Source organism: Dama dama, chromosome 15 (genome assembly GCF_033118175.1).
Source record: "Dama dama isolate Ldn47 chromosome 15, ASM3311817v1, whole genome shotgun sequence".
NCBI lineage: Eukaryota > Metazoa > Chordata > Mammalia > Artiodactyla > Cervidae > Dama > Dama dama.
The window spans coordinates 45,723,186-45,744,970 of NC_083695.1; the positions used below are offsets into that span (position 1 = coordinate 45,723,186).

General features: G+C 48.8%; 1 protein-coding gene across 6 annotated transcripts in view; it reads right to left on the minus strand.

Moving 5' to 3' along the window:
- ARHGAP22 (Rho GTPase activating protein 22) overlaps window positions 1-21,785 on the minus strand; it is a 176,160-nt gene that overhangs the window by 72,654 nt on the left and 81,721 nt on the right. The window contains exon 1 of one of the 6 annotated variants that reach the window (XM_061161995.1): window positions 4,355-4,605. The exons of the other annotated variants lie outside the window; for them this stretch is intronic. Coding sequence (XP_061017978.1) covers window positions 4,355-4,406 — 52 coding nt within the window. The 5' untranslated portion in view covers window positions 4,407-4,605. Of the gene's footprint in view, window positions 1-4,354; window positions 4,606-21,785 lie in introns of those variants that run through there. 6 annotated transcript variants of the gene reach the window in all.

Here is a 21,785-nt window from a genome sequence, read left to right on the forward strand (position 1 = left end):
GGTGGGGTTGGGTCACAGCCCTGGGCAGGATCTCAGGAGCTGTCAGCCTTTGGTCACGGGAAATGACCCAGGGCAGGGCTGAGAGCCAGGAAACTGGGAGAAGGGGCTCCAGCTGGGGTTCTGGATCTGCAGGCTGAAGGTGGGCATTGCACAGGTGAGGGGCAGAGGATCTGGGGGCTCTTTCCTTAAAGGTGATCAAAGCCACTGGGACCTGGGGTGAGATGTGTGGGAGAGACTTATTGCAGAGTTCAGAAGGTGAAACAGAATTCACAGCCAGGCTTGGTGTATGGGTGGGAGAATAGCTGGCCAGGAGAGGTATGAAGGACCAGGCAGGCACAATCCCGGAGGAAGGGCGTGGGGCAGGCTCTCGGGTGCTTGGAGCAGTGGTACTGTTCACTAGGTCCACCACTAGTGTGGGGTCACAGATAAGTGCAGGAGGAGCAGAACGGGAGGCAGGGCCAGCACACTGTCCCTGGGGAGGGTGTGGTGGTGATGGAGCGAAGGAGAGGTGGGCTAGGCCTGTGGAGCACCTAAGGGCAAGAGACTTTAAACAAAAAAATGTTCTGATGAGAGATGGAAAGCAGGTTCACCGGCTGCTAGGAGGAGTCAGTGGAAGGAAGCGTGAGGGTGCTCGGTCAGAACAGAGAGGACACGACGGGGGCAAGATTCCCGAAGACAGGAGGGCTCCCAGTGCTGAGACCAGCAGGAAGCGTGACTGGCAAAGAGTAGCAATGGGGGGTGACCAGCAGACCTCAAAGGTCTCCGGGTTCCCCAGTCTGCCTTTGCCCCTTCCCCGGCTTTGGACAAAAGTTGCCTCAGTGCTGCACTCATGGAACACTTCTTCCTCCAAGTCCTGGCCTTGGGTCCCGATGCAAAGTTGAAGACAATGAAATCTGCCACTGAACAGACCCACCACAGAGCTTGATACAGCAGAAGGGTCTGGAAATGTCATCCAGAAACAGTGAAATGAGACAATGTCCTGAGACTTCAGAGCAAGCTTGCTCACCTCTGCTTTTAGAAGGAAGTAACCCTTCTCTGCACAGCAGATCCTGCTCGCTGACCTTTGGGCTTCTGCAGAAGCACCAGGGACCAAGGACTGCTCCAATTGTATATGGAGAGAGAGATGTATAAGAGACGCTTATTGCAGAGTTCAGAGGGAGAAACAGAGAACTCACAGCCAAACTTGGCGTATGGGTAGGAGAATAGCTGGACAGGGGAGGTAAGAACGACCAGTCAGGCACAATTCGGGAGGAGGGACGCGAAAATGATAGCACCTGCATGTGACAGTGAATGGATTTATATTATGCCCCCAAAAAGTGTCTACAGTAATCCCTCCCCAGGTCCAGGATGCCCCCTACCCCCGCAACTACACCACCACCAGGAGAGAAGGTGTCCTCTGGAGAGAGTGCCAGGCTTTGGATTTTAAAGACATTAAGCCCAGATCCACTACAGTGATTCTGGCACGTGATATATTTTTGCCGCTCTCTTTATGGAATTTACTACTTGAGCCGGCTGATTTTATCAAGTACACTTCTACTCAGGGACAACAAGGTCAAATATCCTGTTGTAAAAGTCTGATTCAGAAATATCCAAGAATGAAATCGATAACAATATCTGTTGTCTTGGGGAAATGTATACCAATGACTAATGGATTCTCTTTTGATCTTAAAGAAAAAACACACTTTTCTAGTCTGGAAAGTCAGAAAGCTTCTTCACAGGTAGCTTGTAACAGCTACACAACCCACACACACCTACATACACAACCCTTGAAAATAGATGGACTGTGTCACTGCTATGACAACTGAATCACAGGCCAAAGAAGTGTTTCTCAAAACGTGTTCAAAGATACGGATGCCATGAGATGCTCTACAAAAGGCAGGTTCCCTGGGCAAAAGTTTGAAGACTGTATCTATTAACACTCTCCACCTGATTTGGAGATGCACATTTGCATCAATTAATATGTTGAAAGTTCTGAAGTCTTGCAGTGAAAAGCCTCCCAAAGTTTAATAACTCATGATTTCTAAGGTTACGGCCAAGGAAACCTTGCTCACCTGTTTATAGTAGAACTCATTTTGAACAATGATCCAAACTGTCTCCTGCCCAGCCAGACTGGTCACATGGGTTCAAATTTGTTCAATGAGGCAACAACATTTAAACATTTGAAGATTTTACATTAAAAAACCAAATATTGGGACTCCCCTAGTGGTCCAATGGCTAAGACTCCGCGTTCCCCATGCACAAGGCCCGGGTTTGATGCCCTGGTCAGGGAACTAGATCTCACATGACACATGTAAAGATCCCACATGCTGCAATGAAGATGCAAGATTCCACACCTCAACTAAGATCCAGTGCGGCCAAACAAATAAATATATATATTTTTAAAGCCACAAATGTCTCCATTTCTGGACCATCCTTTCTGCTTGCCAGTGGCTGGCTGCCTGCTCTGGACAGGGCAGGTGCACTCTGGCACTTCAGTGCTGCCCAGCCCCTCTCACTCCAGGATCGTCCAGCTCTGCTACTTTAGGTGGGCTTCAGGACTTTGTGAGTGATTTAGACTGGGTCCCTGCTCCCAGGCTGCATTGGCCAGCTCTGCCTTAGGAAGGGTTGGGAGGATGGGAGCAGAGTGGGAAACACGCCTGCACCAGGCCTGTTTCTCACATAGATTGTGCAACCTGGGGTCCATAGTCCCAGAAGATAACCCCAGCAGGAGACCCTCTTACTGCTCCCTTCTGAGGCTATTAGTTGAGTAAGTACCTTTCCTAACCCAGCCCTGGCAAATCCACCTTTGCTTCTAGGATTTAAGTTCCACCTCCCAACAGGATTTACTGAGAAATGGTCCAGAAAGACCAAAGCTGATCTAGGCCCCCATTGAAATTCTTGCTGCTGTGCTCTGGGCTCTGGCCTGACCTCTGTCAGCATGAGCCAGATCCTGCCCTCTGAATCCTACGGAGGTCCTGGTTACTTCAGCAGCCAAGATACACTTGCCCTCCATCTATTCCTTCCAAACACGAAAATGCACATGCAAAATTCTTTTTTCTTGTTAAAATCAAAGTTAGGAAAACTGTTGCTTTAGGGCAATGAGAACCAAGAAACTCGTCTTATTTCATTTGAGCTGCACAAAAGCTCAACCACAGATATTATCTTATGGCCAGATTAACTGGTGGGGGGGTGGGGAGGGTCTTTCTCTCTTTGCTCTATATGATCTGTTGAAGTGTAGGGCCCTATTTAGTTTTGTTATATTTACTTCTCATGTTAAAAATGACCTCAAACTCTTTGTGAAACAAACCAATACATTTGTGCCATCTTTATCATCACCTGGACAAGAGTTCTTCAAGCTGCTTGACACATTCCAAACTTTCTTTATCAGGATCCAGAATATACTTTTCAAAGAACAAAAACCTGGTGCCCATCTGGTAAAGCCGGAGCCCAACTTATAGTTTACAGGCAAGACTTCCCAGACTCACCTTGTCACACCAGTCACTTAGGGAAGCCCTTAAACACACAGCCTCGCAGACCCTTCCCCAGAGCCTATCCAGAAAGTAGGTCAGAGTGAGGCTAGGCAATCTGTTTAATAAGCAAGGGACAGGTGGGTTTTAGGTTCCCACGAGCTTGGGAGGCGCTGCGGTAAAGGGTTGCATTATCTTGTCTCTGGCAATCCACAGGGATAGTTTCAGCCAGTCAAGGGTTAAGTTAGAAGGGCCACTGCCCAAGGAGGCCGGACCTCCGCAGCCGCCAACGTCCTCGGCGCGTTTCTCGGCTTGGAACCCTCTCCAAGCCCGTTGCATTCCACAAGCAGCTCCCCGCGACTTTTGGAAAACTCTGAGTCAGGGCCCCTGGGTCCAAGTTTGTGACAGAGGCGGGCGAGGAGAATGAATGGCCCCGCTCCGAGGCGGTTAAGCCGCAGAGGCGGCGACGGGAGCAAACCAGGCTCTCTCTGCAGAGGACCTGCGGGCGGGGCCGGGAGCCAGGGGCTCCGCCGACCCAGCCTTGGACTTGGCGGACCAGCAGCCGGCGCTCACCGTCCACGCCGGACCCCGTAGGGCGGGCTTTCCCCTCCTCTCGGCTCCCCTCCTACCCCGGGACCGGACCCTAACCTCCAGCCGGACTCCGCCGAGCAAAAGGAGACTCTGAGACGCGCGCTCCAAAGTTCGGTCACCCGGGGGAAGTTGCAGCCACATCTGAGCCCTTTCCACGGCGGAAGCAGGTGTCGGGTGGCCCAAGGGAATTCTGCGGACAAATCCCCGAGGCGGGACCAGCAGCTTCCACAGGCTGCAGGAGGGAACCGGCGGCGCGCGCCCCTCGCCTGAGCGCATAAGTCCCGAGTCCGCGGCGCACGTGCGCGCCCAAGAGTTACCTTTGGGCGCTCGCAGGTGTCCCCTCCAGTCTTTGCAGCAACACAGCCCCATAGCAGCCGCCGACGCCCGCGGCTCAGCTTCGCTGCCTGGCGCGCCGCCCGCTGCACGCACCCCCGGAGCAGGCTGGCCGATGTCCGGCCGGCGGACGGTGCCCAGCCCGGCACGGGGCCACAGACCCGGCAGCTCCGTCTCCCTTACGCTCCGTACCGGTCCCGCTCCGCGGGTATCCCGGCCTCCGGGCAGACCCTGCTAATCAATAGGAGAATGCGCAGATCGCGCCAGCCGCCCGGCCGGCCCGCTTTTATCTCCGCGCGCCGGGGCGGCCCCTGCGCCGGCTCCCTGCCCTCGCGGGCGCCCTCCCCACGGCCCGTTACTCTCCCGGGGCGCCGGGCTGTGCGCTCGCGAGGGGCCGCCAGGGGGTGCTGTGCGAGCGGGCGCGGTCTGCGGCTCCCTCTACCCGCAGGGAGCCCGGGACGGGTAGTGGGGGATGCTGGCAGACCGGAAGGAGAGGTCCCCTCGCACTGCAAGGGCGGCGCCACCCCTCCCCCAGCATCCTCTAAGTAGTCGTCTCGTGGTGACTTGGGAGGTGTCTACGAGGGCCACCCTGCTCTGTTTCCCAGCCCCCTGCACTCTATAGCTGAGGAGTTGCCCGGGCTTCTCCCAAACCTGGCTGGGCTATGGACCGTGTGACTTTGGATAAGTCACTTCCCCTCCTGAGCACAAATTAAAGGTTTGGTGGTGTCAAGTTACTTAAACACTCTGCTCAGTTTCCTCAGCTATCAGATGGGAAGAGTAATAGAAATGCTTCGAGGGAATCCTGGCGAAGATTTAATGCATAATCGTTAAAATGATCTAGGACACATCTGGCATTTTGTGAAGTGCTTTGTAAGTGGGATGGAGAAGGAAATGGCAACCCACTCCACTATTCTTGCCTGGAGAATACCCTGGACAGAGAAGCCCGGTGGGCTACAGTCCATGGAGTCGCGAAGAGTCGGACAGGACTGGGCAACTGTCACTTGTAAGCGGGCATTATCATCATCGTCAAGTGTTGGTGAGGGCTTGCTTTGGTGCCATCACTCTGGAAGGTAACACTCGAGGTGCTCATTAAAACTAAAAATGCTCATACCCTGCTGCTACTGCTGCTAAGTTACTTAAGTCGTGTCTGACTCTGTGCGACCCCATAGACGGCAGCCCACCAGGCTCCGCAGTCCCTGGGATTCTCCAGGCAAGAACACTGGAGTGGGTTGTCATTTCCTTCTCCAATGCATGAAAGTGAAAAGTGAAAGTGCAGTCGTGTCTGACTCCTAGGGACCCCGCGGACTGCAGCCTACCAGGCTCCTCCATCCATAGGATCTTCCAGGCTCATACCCTGGGACCAAGCAATTCCATTTTGCAGCAAGAAGTCGGCCCACACTCTGAGGAAAACCCATATCAGGCTTTTCACTGCAGCCCTGTTTGAAACTGCAAAAAATTGCAACCAAAAAGATGTTTGCAGTAAAGGGATTATCAAATACACTGGCATTTCCATGAAATGAAATACTATCAAAGGAGGGAGCTGCAGTTGGATGTTGAAGATCTATGGATTCATAGTACTTATGTAAAACACACACCTTCAGAATATCATTCCACTGTATAGCGCCCATTGCATGCCAGGCACTGCTCTAGACACTTGGGCCAGGAAAAATATTTGGGAAGAAAACAAAATAATCAAGTGGTTCCCTCCAGGAAAAGGGCAAGAAATGGGAATGGATTGCAAGCGGGTGTCAAGGGAATTTAGCATTCTTATAGTGGTCTAATTTTTTAAAAGGAAGGCGTATTCATATATTATTGTAGAATTAAAGTCAAATGAGAAAGATTATTTCAAGTGTCTGGCACAGAGAAGGATTCTTAATATTAGATTCCCTCTCATCCATCCAGTTCCTAGGTTCTGTTCCTGCCCCTAAAACAGGGCCATGGTCAACCTCTGATGGCCTCTGCTCGACTGGAATTTTCTCCTTCCCTCCCTACCTCCATCCCATGTTGAGAAAATAGACACAGTCTGGAGGAGAGCAGTGGCAAGGCCAGGCCCAAGGCAGAGGCTGCCTAGAGCATGGAGCAGAAGAATTAATTGTTGGGGGTGGGGGGAGGCAGGGGAAGGGAGGAAAGAATGACTTGGAATAGGGGAGAGTTTTCCCAGGAGTTAAGTCTCATTCAAAGGAGAGATTAACAACAGTGGGACAGATTTCTGCTTCCCTCTCTAACTCTCCAGAAAGACCCGGGTGAGGCTTCTTCAGGGAGAGAGGAGGGCTGTCCTGCACTAGATCCGGAAAGGAAGATGTTTTCATTTCATGACATGAAGGCGGGGGTTACAAAGAGAGAGTAACTGAGAAAAAACAGAGAGACCTGACTTCTGGTTGTTGCCAAGTCATTTTAAACAGTTTTAGCACCAGGCAAGATCACTTAGTCACAGCGGGCTTAATGAGGCCCCAGGAATTCCAAGCTAGAGCTTCCTGCATTCAGGGAGAGCATGTGCGGGGAGCGAGCCCCCGGGTGATTGTCCAACAGCCAAGTCCTACATTTGGAAAGCAAGATTTAAAAGAAAACATCACAGCAGCCATTGTGGGCTGCTTGTTTATCTTTCTAAGAGGAAGTAGCAAAGCAGGATCATTTCGAATGAACCTATTATAGAGGGTCAGCATCCCCATTGAACCGTTCAAATATATTTTGGGATACTCAACTTTTCAAATATATTTTGGGATACTCAACTTTTCAAAGTGGCTTTAAATATCAACTCCCAGGACAGTTTATGAAACAGAATACAAGGCAAGAGTTTATAGTATTACTGCCTTTGGTTTCACACACTTTTATTGTCCTGATTATATATTGTCTTTTTATAGTTTGCTAGTGTGTGTCTGTTTCTCAAGCGGGAAGGAAAATAACATTAACTATGTGTTTTCCACCATGTTTATTTACTATGTATTTTCCACTAGGCAACTCACATGTGCTATTATCTCAATTAACCACAGGACTACCCCATGAGGCACCATTAGATTCAATTTACTGAGGAAGAAACTAAAGTTCCGGAAGGTGAACAGACTTGCCTAAGACCAATGAAATGACAAGTGTCAGAATCAGGATGGATGGATGGGTGGATGGGTAGACAGACAGGTGGGTGGGTTGAGTAGGTGAATGAGTGGATAGATGGATGAGTGGGTGAGTGGGTGGATGGGTGGGTGGGTGGATGGATGGGTGGGTGGGTGAGTGGATGACTGGGTGGGTGAGTGGGTAGGTGGGTGGATAGATAAATGGGAGAATGGCATTTACCCCGTTAGGCATAGAGTCATGGGTTGCAATTGCAAAAGCACATACTGAGCACAGAATTCACCTGAAATATTAAACTCTGTGAACAAAGCCCTTGAATTGATAATGATACCAGGCCCTCTTGAATTGAGCCAAAACATCAGGATCACTCAGTGTTCCAAGGCTCCAGCCAAGCTCAAGCCACCTGACTCTAGAAAACTGAGCAGGGAGGTGGGGGCCCCTGAAATATATTCCTGAGTTGCAAGGCCAACACATCATGGGAAAGCAGAGCCTGAACTAGGGGGCGGGTATCCAGTGAGTACGATGGCCTCTCGGGGTAGGGCTGGACACCAGGTTTGGAGGACAACGATTCTGTGGGGCTACCCCCACCCACCCAGACCTCCACTTCCTGCTGCTTTAGTCAATTTCTCTGAAAGACTCCAAGTTTGCTAGTAAGAATATGGGTTTATTTTTAAGGAGGCTGCTGCTGCTGGAATCTTAGCCCTCTAGAACCTGAGTGTCAGACATGTGCAGGCCATTCAAGAATTTACTTAGGAGACTCAGTACTTGGCCTTTATACCCCTCTGCAGGAGGGTGGTTTCTCCTCCCAGCTCATACCCAAGGTACCTCCAGGGTGCCATCTCAAGGTGTGAGCTCAGCCCTGGGCAGCTCAGGGAAGAGTAGAAATGGGGACATAAATGTAGCTTTGTAGGGCTGCTATGATCATTCATTCATTCTTTTATTCATTTATTCACCCAGGTACCAAATGAAGACTGAACACAACCGAACACCTGAGTAGAGTCCAGGACTGCCCTCTGGGGATGCCAGGAGGACACCTGGGAGCTCTGGGGGGGAACGGTGCCCCAGTCTACAAAGGGTGGTCAGAGAGGCTCTCTAGAGGAGAGGTCTCTGAGATGAGAGCTGAGATGTGATGAGGAGTCTAGCACCTGAGGGGTGGCATGGGGATGTTCCTCCAATGAGCAAGCAGTGTTATCACATGAAGAAGCAGGGTTCTGGTGTAGGAAGCAGCTCAACAGGACATTTAGAGTATGATGCAGTCTGTGATTCTGACTGATCAGCCTGGTGCTGGAGTGAAGGGGGGACGAGAAGGGGGAGACCAGAGCAGGGAAAAAGCCAACAAGCAAAAGGCATAAGGCAGACAAGAGATGCAGTGCAGAGGAGACGGAGATCAAGCTGAGCTATGTACTAGCAAGGTGGTCCCCAGCAATCCACACCCTCTGTGCTCCTGTCTCCTGAAATCTGGGCCACCCCACGACTTGCCTTAACTAACAAGGTGACAGAAGTAAAGTGACCCTGGGCCAGCCCTGGGCTAAATCCTAAGAAGCTTGGTAGCTTCCACTGTTGTCTTCCAGGGAGAGCAGTGGGACTCTCCTGATCCTGCCATGCTCCGGGAAGCTGGGCCCAACCAAGTCAGGCTACGCGAGTGAGGCCTTCCTGGAGGCGGATCCTCCAGCTGATAGAGGGAGAGCAGATCAGAGGCAAGCTATCCATGCTGAGCCCTGCCACGCTCTAGAACAAGAGCAAATAAATGTTTAGGTCACTAAGGTTGGGGTAGTTTATTAGGCGCTATCACACCTGAAACCTGGGGGGTGGGGGTAAAACATCATCCTAATAGCCAGTGCTGCCTGGCTAAGAGCACGACAATCCATTGAATTTCAGAGCTATCCCATGGGTTCCCTATCATTATCATTTCCACTTTACAGAAGAGGACTGAGGCACAGAGAGGTGAAGTAACTGGCACAAGTAATTCACACAGCTAATTAGTGGCCCAGCTGGGCTTAGAACCCAGTCTGTCTTGTTTTGGAGGCTCTGTTCTTAACTCTATGGTAGATATTTTGAAGGGAGAAGGAACAGAGTTGGTGATGCAGGCCCCCACAGGTCTAAGGCATGTTCATAGATGAGACATATAGTAAAAAAGATAGCCCTTGGGGAGTGCTGGAGGACATCAGAGGGCATCCGTCAGTAAGGCCGTGTGAGGCTCACTGCTGTGTTAGCTTTTCAGAGTAATGTCTGTTCCCTGGTGGCTTCCCTGATAGCTCGGTTGGTAAAGAATCTGCCTGCAATGTGAGAGACCTGGGTTTGATCCCTGGGTTGGGAAGATCCCCTGGAGAAGGGAAAGGCTACCCACTCCAGTATTCTGGCCTGGAGAATTCCATGTGCCATATAGTCCACGTTGTTGCAAAGAGTCAGACATGACTGAGCAACTTTTTCACTTTCACTGTTAGCCTTGACACCTAATTAGAGGGGGCTTCTTGAAGATAAAAGCACTTTGTACAATGCTTATTACAAATCTACCCCTACTGGTGCTGTTATCTCATTTAATTTTCACAGCAGCCTCATGATGATGATATATCATAACACTCACTTTAGAGGGGAGAATAGGAACACCTGCCCAGGTTATATGAGCTCTCAAAGTCACAAAGCTGGAGGGTGGGAGAGCTTGTCCTTGGATCTGGGTAGACTGACCACCACAGGACACCTTTTAACAACCAGCCCCCTGCCTCCTGCTTTTTGGCCTGTGTTCCCCTCTCTCATCTTCTTCTCCTATCATAGTTCTGATCTTTGATAGGAATTTGGCCAAAATCCAATGTGCATATGCCATACATTCAACACTCACAGATGTTCTGGAGTTGGGAGGGACTTTATACATTCTAATACAGCCTTCTCATTTACCATGGGAAATGTGAAGTCCAGAGATGCTAGATCCACTCCTCATAAGCATTTCTTCAGGGCCTATGATGTGCCAGGCACTAAAGTTGAATTAGTGACAAGTTAGGGCTTTCCCCAGTCAACCTCAGTTTTTGCTTTGAAACAGATGTAGAAATATGATAAGCAGAAAACAGGCCTCCCCTACAATCTCTCAAAATAAGTTTTGTGCACTATTACCTCAGTACATGGAAGCCAACTGATGTGGATTTAACTATGGATGCTTTCAAATTGTGGTGCTGGAGAAGACTCTTGAGAATCCCTTGGACAGCAAGGAGATCAAACCAGTCAATCCTAAAGGAAATCAATCCTGAATACTCTTTGGAAGAACTGATGCTGAAGCTAAAGCTCAAATAATTTGGCCACCTGATGAGAAGAGCTGACTCACTGGGAAAAATCCTGATGCTGGGAAAGACTGAAGGCAAAACGAGAAGAGGGCAGCAGAGGATGAGATGGTTGGATAGCATCACCGACTCAATGGATATGAACTTGGGCAAACTCCAGGAGAGAGTGAGGGACAGGGAGGCCTGGCATGCTGTAGTCCATGGGGTTGCAAAGAGTCAAACATGACCTAGCAACTGAACAACAGCAGCAATCTGATTAAACATGTTAACTCCCTCACATACCCCCATTATCCCTCATCAACAGCACTGGTGTTATTCACTTTACAGACTCATTGTTCTGTGTTCTTTTCTTTCCTTAATGAAGAATGTCATTCTGGGGAAGACAGAGTTTATTTAAAGCAAGCCCGCACTGCTTTGTGCTAGAAAAGGCTGTGGATTCCATATGGGTTGGTAAGTCTTTTCCTTTCTCTTAATGAGACTTAAGTCTCATTTCTCTTCTTCCTTTGGCTACCAGGATGCTCAGGGAAATTTTAAAGGTCAATTTTGGCAAGTATGAAGGCCCCAAAGTAGGTTTTCACATTTATGTTTTTGTTTCCTGATTTTACTTTTCTACTTTTATTTGCATTTTCTCAGGTCCTTAATTTATAAAATTATTACTATTGCGTTACCTTCATTTTAAGTGTTCTCATTAGAAGCCATTTCAAACCCTTTGTGTAATAACATAGGAGTATAAGTTAATAAGTGAATGTAATACATTCTATTTTAAACAAGGAATTGATCAACTTATTTTAAGGGGCAGATCATAAATGTATTTAAACTTTGCCACGTTGTCTCCATAGCAACTACTCAACTCTGTTCTGGTAGCGTGAAATCAGTCATAGACAATACAGAAACAAATGGGTGTGGCTGTGTTTCAATAAAACTTTATTTACAAAAGCAGGTGGTAAGCCATTTTTGGCCCATGGGCTTTATGTAGTTTGCTCTCTGTTTAGAATTTTAGAGCATTGGGAAATTGTTTCCTCTTGACTTGGGAAGTACTTGGCTTAGAAAAAAAGTGAATTCCCATCCCTAAGAGGTGGGGATTCTGTCCAAGATGTCTAGTTTCCACTTCTGGGTGACAGATTAGGGAAATGCAGCTGCACAAACTGTCTGGACATCTGGCTCTCGGGAGAGGCCCGCAGTGCCCAGGAAGGGCCAGTCTCTGACACGGTGGGATCTGAAGTCTGCCAGCCAGAGCCTATTCTCCTGCACATTTGCTGTGCCCAGTTCTCAGGGAGGAGGGGGCCCTGAGGGCAGGGCCCTAGAGGTGCATGGCCAGCTGGTTTCCCCAGCTCTGGCCAATGGGCCTTCAGCTGCTGCGGATATTGTTCATGCAAGGAATGTGTCTGCAGCTCCAAATTCTCACAGAGAAAGACAAGGGGCATGGTTGGGGAGAAATTCCTGGGCCACATTTTTCTTGCTGTTCATGTGGCCTGAAGCCATTAAACTTGGCCAGACTGCCCAAGAGGGATTTTACAAAGCTCATTGTCTTTCCCGGAGTCTCACCCGCAGCCCTGCTCCCACCTGCTCTTTCTGCTTTTCTTTCTTTACTCCCCCAGCCCCAGGAGAAATGCAGGATGGGAAAGAGCAGGAGCCCACAGCCATGGTCCTGGGGGCTTTTGTTTCCTGTCCAGGTAGACCAGCTGCAGCAGCCACTGCAGGGAGCAGGAAGTGGAGGGCACTTCCTGGTGGCTGTGATGGCATCAGACCTTTCTATGGGCTACGGGGCAGAGGTGGTCTCAGCTGCTTCACCAGGAGTCACCCAGTGGGATACCTCCTTCAGTAATAAAAGCCACATGTATTGAGCACCTGCTGTATGCCAAGCACTGAGCATTCTACATATATTAACTCAAACTCCACCAGAACACTATTAAAACTCCCGTTTTACTGATGGGGAAACTGAGGCACAGAGGTGCTAAGTGATATACCTGGGGTCCCACAGCTAGTAAGTGGAAGAGACAGGATTTGAACTGAGGAGCCTGGCTCCTGTGTAGCTCTTAACCTCTTTCAGTACGTGCAATCCCCTCAGCTCGGCATTCTGTTACAGACACTGCCCTAATGGCTAGTCTCCACATTATTAGCAAAAATCCAGGTGCAAAGCATTTGCATAGGTGGGATCTGTGCACCTTTGAAGACTCCCAGTATCCCCACTTGGCCCTCCACCATGAGCTTGGCCCACCTGCTGTTTGGTCTGCTTAGCTGAGGGCAGGGCGCTGTAAGCTGGGGGTCAGTCAGTCCTACTTGTGTTGTTACCACTGCTGCTGCAGATACTGACTGTGCAAGGGAGCGGCCTCCGTTACCTGGGGATGCTCTGAATGTTCGCAGTGCACCAGCCCCAAAGATTGGCGATTTGAACACACTGTATGTCATAGATACAATCCTGAGACCGAGTGTAGAAAACCCCATGTTACAGGCAAGGAAGCCGGCAGGTTAATCAGAAATTGATGCTGGCCGACATTACAAAACAACCACAAATCTCAGAGTCTTAACCCTATAAACAGACACTTTTGTGCTTAGGTTACCACCTCAAGTAGGTCAGCGTGAAGTGAGGGAATGAACGAGAGGGCTCCGCTCCAGGCAGTCTCGCAGGGACTCAGGCTCCTTCCAGGACCTCAGAGTCCTCCCCTGGATCCTATCAGAGGAGGAAGGATGGAACAGGGAGCTCTCAGGGGATTTTAGGGGCTGAGAGCAGATTGCAGCCAGACTCCCACCCACATTCCACTGTCCAGAGTTCTGTCACGTGACCTATCTTACTGCGGGGGAGGCTGAAAAACTGCATGGGCACAGAAAAACGAGTTTGACTGCCACCCTGGGGCTCAGAGAGGTGAGGTGCCTTGAGGCGCAGTTGGGCCATTTGGTGCCCAAGGCTGTGTCTGGCCTCTGTAGTGCCTTGACTGAAACGGAATTGAACTCCAACCTTCAAAGACCCTCAGTCTTTCCGTGGGGCACTGGATGGGGCTGAAGGTGCTGAAGGGCTGTGAGGATTAAGTGAGGCACTGAGAAAAGAGATCAACGGAGTAAGTAAGTGCCCCGAAGCCTTCCCTCTCATAGTGTGGAACTGTGGCCAGGACTGCTGGGCAAGGGGAGGGGAGATGGTAGGGAGGGACTGGGAGAGTCTCAGCCCAGAGGAGAGAAGTGGGGATGACCGAGTCCATAGAGAGGGGTTCAAGGACTTCTGCTTGCTGCTGCCACCTAGTCGTGGAAAGAGAAAGGGCAGGACAACCTGGCTTCCCGATTCTGGTTCTGGTCGGTAAGCGTCCAGGCCACTTCTGTCCCATCCTGATGACCATCAGGTTTCTTAGCAGAAGCTGGCCTTGGCGATGTGTCTAAGGCATAGGTGCCAGGATGGATGAAATCCCCATTCCCCAAGGTTTTGCTGTGGAAATAGCAACTTCTCCAGGGTATTCTGCTCAGGCCTCAGCATTCCCCTCAACGGGAGGGCTCTCTGCCTGCTAAGGCAGGACCTCTAGGGTATACTCAATGGATAAAGAATCTGCCTGCAATGCAAGAGACACAGGAGACACAGGTTTGATTACTGGGTTGGGAAGATATCCTGCAGAAGGAAATGGAAACCCACAAATCCCGTGGACAGGGGAGCCTGCCAGGCTCCAGTCCAAAGGGTCGCAAAGAGTCAGACATGACTAAAGGACTAAGCGCTAGGGTATGACTATGGCTTCCCTGGCCGAGTGCTACCAGAGGGCTGCCCCCGGACGGTGGGCATGGGGCAGGCCCCTCCCAAGCTGGCCTTGGTGGTGGCAATGAGATTACAGCTGTGTGGGAATGGATTGCTGGGCATCTCGGAAATATCCCCAGGGTATAGAGAGGGCCAGCAAGTCTCTCCAGGGACACACAGCACCTCTGTAATATGACCTGGATGGGGAGAGAGTGCAGAAGCTAGTGTACTCCACTCTGTCAAATCACACACAGACACAGTTTCCAGGGCATGTTGGCCTCAGATAACCTGATCAGACCCAGTTCTAGTACCAAGGACCACCATTTTTCATCTCTCTAGATACAGTTCCAGGTGGAGCTCACTAACACCAAAGTCTCTATTTCCACAGCAGCAGCATCCTTCCCACAGCCAGGCCTTGGTCCACCCAACAGGTCTCCTGACCACGATACCCCAAGAAGCATTTTTCGGACTATGGACTCCAACCCAATAAGGAGTCATGAAATCAACTCAATGGGTCTTGGCCTGTAGTTTTAAAAACGAGATAGAATCACAGAGTGGAAAGTGCCAGATGCATGGCATATAGAAACAGTACTGTCCTGTGAGACCCTTGCTTCCCTGTGTTCCTGAGCCCTCACAAGTGGGATGTAACGTTTCTTGTTGTAATAAAAAAAAAAAAGTAAAATCACGGTGGGAAGGTAGCCATCTTATTCCTTCCAGAAAGCCTGGGCTCTTTGTGTAAATTAGTCCACACATTTCTCTTCCTCCCCATTTCTCCCCACGGATCCCACTTCTGCTGCATGCCAAAGAAGGGCAGGATTTTTGCCAAGCCACTCAAAGATACAAAATAGGACCCAGCACTACTAGGCACAAAAGGTCCCTGGTTAAGTACTGATCCCAGGATGCTGGGTGCCTACTTGTCTTGTATTTGCATCTCTAAGAAGGCCACTTAAGTGACCCTTCACAGAACAAAGAAGGACAGCTTCTCTCAATTTAAAAGAAAAGAAAACCCTCCACGCTGCACATTCCTTCCTTGGAGGCTCCTGCGCAGTGGGCTGGTCTGGCAGCACTTGGTTCTGACACATCTGGTGGGTTGTTCGTTCCCTCTCCAGCATCATTCCTGAGGCAGTTATTTGTGGAGCGCCACTCTGTGCCAGACACGGGAAACCACAGACCCGAGCCCCCTGCCCGACTCAGCCCGGCCTGCGTGTGTGTGTGTGTGTGTGTGATGAAGACAGTGGCTTGCAGAAGAAGGCACCCCCCACTGCAGGTGTGTTCTGGGGCCCACCTGCTCCAGCACTGCCGTGGTCGGTCAGGAAAGGCCTAGCTCTCCAGGATGCCCGGATTTTCATCATTCCTGCCCTGGGGGGTGGGAGAGGGCCCTCACATGTAGGAGCGCAGATGATGTACTGCTGCATCCTGCATTCCTGCTAAGGCCCATCAGGGTCATTACTGCCACCATCCAATGAGGCTCAGGAGATGAGGTGACTGTTCAAGGCCAGTGCACGGCCAGGAAGAAGCCATTCCTCTCCCGGGAGTCCTCTGGGGCTCCTGGGGCTCTGTTCCTCCCACTGGACCACTGGCAGCATTTGGAAGTGACCAGGCAGTGCCACAGATAGAGCAAATGAAGGGCCATAATTGGGGCAGCAGGCTGCTCAGATGGAGGGGCTGTGCAGGAGGATGGGGGACCCTCCGGGGAGAAGAGGAGGGAGGTAAGCCAGGTCTTTGGGGTTGGGGGCCTTAAGAACGTAAGCTGAATTCTCCAGGCCAGTGAAAGTCAGTCCTGCTGCCAAAGGAACCATTGCTCTGGCCACCTCACTCCTAACTGCATGACTGTCCCAGTTTGCCAGGGCTACTGTCAACAATTGCCACTAACTGGGTGCTTGCAACAACAGAAATCTGTTCCCTTAGAGTTTGGGAGGCTAGAAGTCCAAAATGGAGGTGTTGGCAGGGCCATGCTCCCCTCTGCAGGCCCTAGGGAAGGCTGTCCATGCCTCTCTGCTAGTTCTGGCATCGTGGGGAATCCTTGGCCTTCCCTGGCTTGTAGCTGCACCGCTCCAGTCTCTGCCTCATCCTCACATGACCTCCCCTGTGAGTGCTTGTGTGTCCAGATTTCTTCTCATAAGGACACGTCATTTAACTTAGGACGCACCCTATTCCAGATCTCATCTTAACTAATTGCATTGGCAAATAAGGCTACATTCCAAGACTTCCGCTGGACGTGAATTTCAGGAGGACAACGATGACCTCTCTAATGACCTTCCTTCTTTCCCAGCCACAGCCTCCCAGGCTCTGTGTCCGCTCATGCAAGTCTGCAGAAAAGCGTCAGGGGCAGCCGTGCCCTTGGGACCCAGGAAGGTGTCACTGACCTTGAGAAGAGCTTCCAAATCTGGTGGGGTGTTTTATTTAGTGGTTGTAACTCCAATTTTTAACATTCTGGTATTCCAGAATAGTGTGATTTTAAAACACACTGAACTACAGGTATTTTGTGATATGTTTTTTAAAAATCAGAATCATTTACACTTGGGGAAATGCTTCAACAGAAATTTGGATCCTGTAAGGAAAACTTATTTAGAAAGTGGTTTTCTATTCTTCCATAATCCACAGGGGGAAAAGAACCAAGGCACCTCTATCACAACAAAAATCCTTATTCTGGTTCAAAGACTTTCTAAACCAGCGGCCTTCAAGTACAGCTTTTCCCTGCGACCCATCCACCAGACCCATGGAGTCACCTACCCAGGAGAACACTGCAGAAGGTGAGACACACTGGAAATGGTTCTTATGAAATACAACTGGGCTCATGATCAATTAAAAGATGTAGCCCCTGCTAACCAAAAAAAAAAAAAAAAAAGTTAAAAAACACCTCTAGAATACTGAGTAAGAAAAATGATTATTTGAAGATAAAGTACTCAAAGGATAATATTAGTTTGAAATTTAGTTTAGAACAATCCCCTCAAAAATTTTATAGCAGTTAGAAAAAATGGGCACCAAAATATGCTCATGATTCAAAAATAACATCAAATAATGTGATTTCATTTCAAGGGTTCATTATTATTAAAATTTTCTTTGTTTTATAGGGCTTGGTTTATTATTTTTGAATAACATTTTATTAATTTCATCTACCAATAATTTTTATTAGAAGGGTAATACTTTTAACCTTTATATTTCATAAGTTTATGTTTTCATTTCATGCTTTCCATATGCATATAATTTCTATTTGAAATGTATATTTAGCTTCACTGAAATTAACAATTTTATGTATTCTATATGCCTTTTGGTAGAAAGTGTTGATAACTAATGCCTATATTTTAGCAATGCAGGGAACAAACACCTGCATGCCTGTGTGTTATTTTGCTCTAGCAACCATAATTATTAACATCTTACTAATCAGCTACTGCTAACTATGTTCCAGGGACAAGGTTTAATGCTTTACATGAAGCTGCTTTTACTGAATCCATTTTACAGAAGAGACTGATGTTTAAGGGGTAATGTGACTCCCTCAGGACCCCAGACCTGGGCAGAGGCTGAACCAGAACTGAATCTCAGACAGCGTGATGGAACACCTCACCCTAAATTACAGCTGCACAAGACAAATAAATGGAGGCATCGAATGACTCAGCCAATACACAGTAACTATCATTTTCTAGCCATCTTTTCATTATCTACACTAGAGTTCACAGACTCAAATTTTTATAGAGAGATCAGATAGGTAAGGTGTACTGAAAAAGCAGGTGTCAGGGTGGGAGGAAGGCTGGGATGGGGCAGTAGGAAAAGGTGGGGATTCTGGCTAACTAGAGGATACTCAGGCTCTGTCAAAAGGGGCAGCTATTACTGAGCTCCTGTTAATTGTTTGTAGGGGGAAAGCAGCCCCAGTTTCACCCTATAGAAATCTACATTGAATGCATGCGTGCTAAGTCGCTTCATTAGTGTCCAACTCTTTGCAACCTTATGGACTGTAGCCAGCCAGGCTCCTCTGTCCATGGGATTCACCAACTAAGAATACTGGAGTGGGTTGCCAAGTCCTTCTCCAGGAGATCTTCCTGACTCAGTGATCAAACCCACATCTCTTATGTCTCCTGCATTGGCAAACAGGTTCTTTACCATTAGCGCCACCTGAGATCTATGGGTAAAATCTTTTGCACATAAAAATACGCCATGAGCCAAACAAAATATTTCTTATGGGCCAGAATCAGCTCATGGGCAATCAGCCCTGGTTCACAGCTTGGCTTGCAGCCTGAGAACTAGACTCAGTGTCTTGTCACTGTTTGCCTCTCTCTACCATCACTTTCAGCTTCCTTCCTGCTTTTGAGTTGCTGCTTTTTCATAATTTTAGTTTATCAAACATCTTGAAAAGCCCAGCACAAGGTCCTGCGTGCACTGTCCCTCTTTCAGGAGGTCGTAGTCCAGGGTTGCATAGTATTGGTGCTGTTTTACTCGGGAGCATTGCTTTGCATTTTAACATGGACATGAATCCCTCAGGACATATTCCTATAACCCATATTCTGTTTCAGCAGTTCTGGGTGGGGCCTGAGAATCTCCATGTACAACAAGCTCCCAGATGATGCTGATGCAGCTGGTCCACGGACCACACCTTGTTTAGGAAGGACCTAAAGAATAGCCCTGTGTCTAAAGAAGTTCCTAAGCTGAAGGCTCCCCGTCAGAGGAGCCTCTGTACCTGGGCTTGGCTTCCCAGAGGTGACCTGGGTCATCCAACTCCCCACCACTAATCCCCTGCCACATTCCTCCCCACATCCTAATTTATCTAGAGATTTAGTCTAGCTGAGATCACTCATAAAGAATTTTATCTACATCTTTGTTCTGAGCTGGCACTGAGCATACTGCACATCACCCTTTCCTATCCGGTATGCATATCTCTAGCTGAGGAATTTCTGTCTGCGCCCCTCCGTGTCTCAGAGCTGTGGTGCCCAGCACCCGCCTCAGCTCCTGATGGCAGCCTAGGATGGGACCCTGAAGGGGGACTCCCCAGGATGGACCTCGGACTCCATCTTGTACTAGTCATGTGACTTTGGGCAAGTTACTCCTCTGTGCTTCATTCACCACATCTGTACAATGGAGTGTAAGGTCTACTCACTGGGTGTCAGGGAGATTGAACCAATATACTGTATGGTGCCCTTCCCACTTCTATTTCTAAAAAGCAACTCAACAGATGACTTTAAGAATCTCACGTTGCTTGTGTTAATATAGGAAACTTACTCCTATTGCTATCCCAGGAATAGCCAGTTGCTCTTGAAGGAATTAACACTCCCTGAGAGTGGACTTCTATTGCATCAGTCAGCAATCATGTTCCCGTACCTGCTCTGGGTCAGGGCACGTAAGAGGCAGCCATACAGAAGGTGGGCAGACACATGAACAGTCACCAGGGCTGCAGGAGTGCCGCACACAGGTGTCCGAGAAGTCATGAAGTATCAAATGAGCAGCTCAACACCACATTTGCCAATTTTCAAATAACATTCTCAGTGTTTTTTTTTTTTTTCAGCTGAAATACTTCCGAGAAACAAGGGACCTGGTTGATCAATCAGTAAACCATAGAATGGCCAGAAAGTCACAAAATTAGGAGAAAGTACTGTATTTGTCATACTTTTTAATATAAACAGATGGACCCATTCATTTAGGTTTAGAGACATTCTGGCTGAAAATATATCTGGAGGTGGAGAAACATACTGAGACTATCGTTTGAAAAGGTTGCTAACTACTTTTTAAAATACGTTGATCCTTTGTTTCTTGATGGTAGACACCTTGCTATAATACTTGCTAAACTTTACCAGATACTTAACACAGGCTAGCATTGTCCTAAGATATAGATTATCATATCCTCAAAACACTATGGGATATGCACTTAAAAAAGTTTTCTTTTGAAATAATTCTAGATTCACAGGAAATTGCAAGGAACTGTACAGCAAGGTCCCATGCACTCTAAACCCAGCCTCCTCAAGTTTTAGCATCTTACATAACTACATCCCACCACTGAAACCAGGAAACTGATCTTGCATAATCAGTCCACGACGCTGATTCAGATCCTGCCATTATACACACTGGTGTGTGTGTGTGTGTGTGTGTGTGTGTGTGTGTGTTCTGAGGTGGGCGAGGGGTCTATATAGTTTTATCACACATGTAGTTACATGAAAGTATCACCACCATTAAGATACTTAACTATACCATCAGACTAAGGCTCCCTCTGCTCCCTCTGTATAGTCACATCCAACTGCTTCACCCCTATGCCTAAGCCAAGGATAGACACTTTATTCTCATTTTATATATGAGGAAACTGAGGCACAGAGAAGTCAGCAACTTGACCAAGTGCACATAGTTCTGGACCTGTTGTTTTAAATATATATATATATATATATATATATATATATATATATATATATATATATATATATATATTTGGTTGTATTGGGTCTTAAAATAGTCGCAGCACGCAGGCTCTTTCATTGTGGTGCACAGACTCTCTAGTTGTGGCACTCAGGCTCAGTAGTTGTGGCATCTGGGCTTAGTTGCTCTGCAGCATGTGGGATCTTACCTCTCTGACCAGGGATCGAACCGGCAACCCCTGCATTGCAAGGTAGATTCTTAACCACTAGGCCACTAGGGAAGTCCCTGGGTCCAGTTTTTGAACTCTGTCATTAAAGAGACTCATTGTGGGGAGGGGTTTGCAGGAAGCGTGTGGAGTCTGGAATGGCTTCCTAGGTCCTTGATCTCGGCCTTGAATGGAGAAACCGCATCACTTACAGTGGGGGAGGGCTAGAACATCAGATGCCATGGAAGCGAAACTGAGGGTTTGAGAAGCCCTGCTCCCTGCAACATCGAATCCAGGTGTCACAGTCACTGGCCTGGGTTTCTGGGACCTCACTTTGACTCTATCATCTTTATCCCTGAATTACTGCTCCCTCCCTCTGTCCTTTCTTAGTTGGCCATCAACCCGGCAGTCATTCTGGATTCTACTTCCAACATCCTGTCCCTCACCAGGTCTGAACATTTCACCTCCCAGCCATCCTCCATCTTCCTGGCCTCTGTTTGGTTCTAACTTGAGCAGTCCCTGCTGCTCTATTAAAATAGCACGCCACGGCCTGCCACCCCCCCACCCGACCCCCGCAACACTGGTTCTGGGTCCCTCTTGTTACCCCCTGCTCAATCCAGTCTTTTCACTGTTGCTAAATATGATCATAACTTTCCCCTGTGGTTCCTCATTGCTTATAAGACTGTCCACATGCCAAGGCTCTCTGGGATCTAACCAAGCGAATGGCTCAGAGTTAGCCAAGCTGTTTCCTGCCCCAGGATACTGGCACAACTGTGCATGTCTCCTCCAGGGCTCCCCATTGAGGCCAGACACAGAGCACTGGGCTGAAG